This window comes from Phalaenopsis equestris, unplaced genomic scaffold, assembly GCF_001263595.1.
Source record: "Phalaenopsis equestris unplaced genomic scaffold, ASM126359v1 Scaffold202930, whole genome shotgun sequence".
In the NCBI taxonomy this organism is placed as follows: Eukaryota; Viridiplantae; Streptophyta; class Magnoliopsida; order Asparagales; family Orchidaceae; genus Phalaenopsis; species Phalaenopsis equestris.
This window is the reverse complement of record NW_018222591.1, coordinates 6,068-9,507: the sequence shown is the minus strand read 5'-3', so window position 1 is coordinate 9,507 and position 3,440 is coordinate 6,068. Positions and strand designations below refer to the sequence as shown.

General features: G+C 41.0%; 1 protein-coding gene across 1 annotated transcript; it reads right to left on the bottom strand.

The window, feature by feature from the left end:
• Positions 1 to 999: 999 nt before the first annotated feature.
• Positions 1,000 to 1,713, bottom strand: LOC110036134. Its single transcript, XM_020740504.1, has one exon. The coding sequence runs from the start codon at positions 1,711 to 1,713 to the stop codon at positions 1,000 to 1,002; it is 714 nt and encodes a 237-aa protein (XP_020596163.1).
• Between the last annotated feature and the right edge of the window lie 1,727 nt (positions 1,714 to 3,440).

Here is a 3,440-nt window from a genome sequence, read left to right as displayed (position 1 = left end):
CCCATTTCCCTGAGAAAAAGAGAGAGGGTGAGAGAGAGAAAGAAAGAGTGATAAAGAGAGAATGATAGAAAGAAAGATATGTCTCTTAATTTCTATCTCTTTCACTCTTTTTTCTCTCTCCCTCTCTCTCGGTTTCTCTCTGCCTCTCTTTATCTCTCTCTTTTCTCTCTATTCTCTCTCATCCTATCTCTTCCTCTCTCTTTCTCTCCTTTTATCTCTAAATTATTTGAGAGGTGGAAAATGGAGAGAGAAAGATAGAGAGATAGAAGAGTGTGATAAGGAAGATGGAGGGGAGAGGGGTGAATGAGAGAGAGAACACACCAGGGCCCGGAAATATGGACACTCTCTCTCTATCTCTCTATCTTAATTTTGAGTGAATGAGGGATTTTTCATGGGAAGAGGCAATAGAGAAGAAATTATGAGAAAGATATCAAGAGTGTGAGTGCAAGTGATGAGCTAGAGGGAGATAAGAAGGGATAAGAGGGTGACAAAGAGATAAAGCAAGATAGAGAGAAGGAACTAAGGATGGATGAAGCTAGAGATAGAGAGATGGGAGAAAGAGAGAAGGGTGAGCGGGTGAGAGAGGAAGAGAGAGAGGGATGGGGAGAAAAGAAGATAAAGAGAGCTGGAGCAATAAAGGTAGGGAGAAAGAGAGAGAGTGTGAGAGAGGGGAGGAAGATAAGATGGGAGGAAGAGGGTAAGAGAGAGAAAATATATATATATATATATATTAAAAGTTGCCTCTAGGGCCACATATAAGTACAACTAGATGATTTTGATATGGGGAATAGACAACATATCCCCATGAAGTAGAAAAGCTAGATATGGAGGAGTGGAGTTGCTAACAAAACATAATTCAAAGTTCCTACCTAAATTAGCTAACCAATGTGCAGGACCAGTACCTTCTCTAGGAATGCAAGTAGGTGTAATATAAATAGAGTTAAAGTATGGTAGGATTTTGCTCTTCCACTTCTTAATGTGCCAAGGAGGAGTATCCAGCTACTGCAAAATATTGAAACAAGTAAGGCTATCAAATTCCACCACTAGGTTTGAAATCTTAGAAATATTGGCAATGTAAATGGCCCAACATATGTTAGGCATCTCAGCTTCCAAGGGATCCAATGCCACAGTTGGGGAGTAGAAGTGTAGGAGACACTTCCCATTGGAGTTCCTAAAAACTCCCTCAATTCCAGCATCACCAATTGAATAGCTCCCATCAGTATTAACCTTTAACAAATTAGGCATGGGAGGAGTCCAATAAATAAGTAAGGGAGGGGGCAGCATATTTTCATTGACATTGGGAGCATAATTCAAACAAATATTATTGAACCTATAATGTTTGATAAGTTTCTGGATATAGGAGGTACAATTTGTTTTCGTGCCTTTTACCACAAGTTGAATCTCATCAAATTTAGCTTGGTTTCTAGAAATCCAAAGAAACCAGGCCACAATGCATAGAATAATAGAAAGCTTGGCTTCATACCAATCCAACCAGCAAATAGATAATGTACCATCTAATTTTAAATCTTTTAACTGATCCAAGAGACCAAACCAAACCTGTTGGGAGAAAGGGCACTGAAAAAACAGATGGTCTAAAGACTCCTCAAAATCATTGCACAGGTAGCAACAGGAGGGTCTCCTTAACCCTTTAAGCTTCAAAATGTCATCAGTAAGTAGTGCATTAGCTAGAGCCTCCAACTGAAAAAAAAACATGGATGGGGTGAGCAGCTGACCCCAAATCTCCTTGCCCCAGCTCACTGGATTCTACTGAAAGAATTTGTGATATATAAATGAAGAAAGCTTTTGTGAAGGAGGTTGCTTGTTTACTACTTTATCATTTTGTCCAGCAAATATTAGTGTGTTTACTACCTGATGTGTCTGAACAGGATTTAATATAGTTTCCAACAACCTTCAGTACCACTGGTTATCAGTCCAGTAGTCTTTCACTTGACAGGTATGGCAGCTACTAGAATTATCCAATTAGAGCTTATCACCATTGCATATCCATTGGTCTAGCCAGAAATTGATTTGGCCCTCCCAACTCCCAGATAAAAAGTTCTTCAGATAAATGATAGGAGATAGGGAGAGAGTTTAGAAGAAAGAGAGAGAGATATAGCAATAAGGTGTGAGAGAGAGCTTGGAAGAGGGCGATAAGAGGTTGAGAGTGAAAGGTTGTGGGCGATGAATAAGCCAAGTGGGGGAGGGAGGTAGAGAGAGATAAAGAGACAATACTGTGAGAGAGATAAAGGGAGAGTGAGAGAGATAAATGGAGGGATAGAGAGAATGGGAAAGAGAGGGAGAGAAAGAGGGAGAATTAGAGGAGAGAGAAGAGAGATTGGGAGAGGTAGAGTGAAAGAGTGGGAGGGAGAGACAGATAAAGATTGGAGATAAGAAAGTGAGAGAAAAAGGAGGGAAACAAGTGAGAGAAAAAGGAGGGAAACAAAGGAGGGAAACAAAGAGAAGAAATGAGATCAAGAGGGAGAGAAAGAGGAACGTTGGGTGGGAGTTTTTGAGGGTAGACAAATAAATGTTTGAGAGAAGAAAGTGAGAAAAAAGGAGGGAAATAAAGAGAAGAAGGGAGATCGAGTGGGAGAGAAAGAGGGACGTGGGGTGGGAGTTAGAGAGGGATAGGGGAGAGAGAAAGAGAGTGTTAGAGAGGGATAGGGGAGAGAGACGGTGAAAGTGAGGAAAGGGGAGCAAACAAATAGATTCAAGGAATGTAAAGATAGAGAGATAGAGGGGTGTGACTGAAAGAGAGAGTGACTAGAAAAGAAAGATAGAGAGATACCTAAGAGTGATGGGGTGAAGAGAGAGACCAAGAGAGAGAGTAAGAGAGAGGGAGAGGTAGGGAAATAGAAAGAAACATTGACAAAGAGAGAGAAAGAGAGAGAGACAGATAGAGCAAGAGAGAATAAAGATAAGAGAGATAGGGAGAGAGGGAGGGATAAAAAGGTAAAGAGAGAGAAGAAGGGAAAGGGGGGTGAAGATAGGAAGGGAGAGAGAGAAGGATAAAGATAGAGTGATGAAACATGGGAGGGAGAGGGAGAGAAAGGACCAAAGTGATGAAATTAAAAATGAAATTAGTAAAGGAGGGCAGGAGAGAGAGAAAGAGAGTGAGTGATGGAAGAGGAAAGATATTGAGAGAGAAAGAAAGTAAGAGAGGTAAGAGAGAAAATGAAAATGGGAAAGATAGAGAGTGATAGTGTGGAAGAAAGAGCTAGTGAGAAGTAGAAAGAGAAGAGAAAGAAAGAGAATGGAGATAGAGATGGAGAGGGAGAGGGATGGAGTGAAAGATAGAGAGATAGAGAGTGCAAAAGATGGAGTGCGAGAGAGGAATGGTGAAAGTGAGAGAGAGAGAGGGAGGGATGGAGTTAAAGAGAGAGGGAGAAAGTGCAAATGATGGAGAATGCAAGAGAGATAAAGTGAGAGGGGGAGTAAAA

Coding starts and splice junctions, on each gene's coding strand:
- LOC110036134 (XM_020740504.1), bottom strand. CDS start 1,713: ATGTTTTTTTTTCAGTTGGAGGCTCTAGCTAATGCACTACTTACTGAT.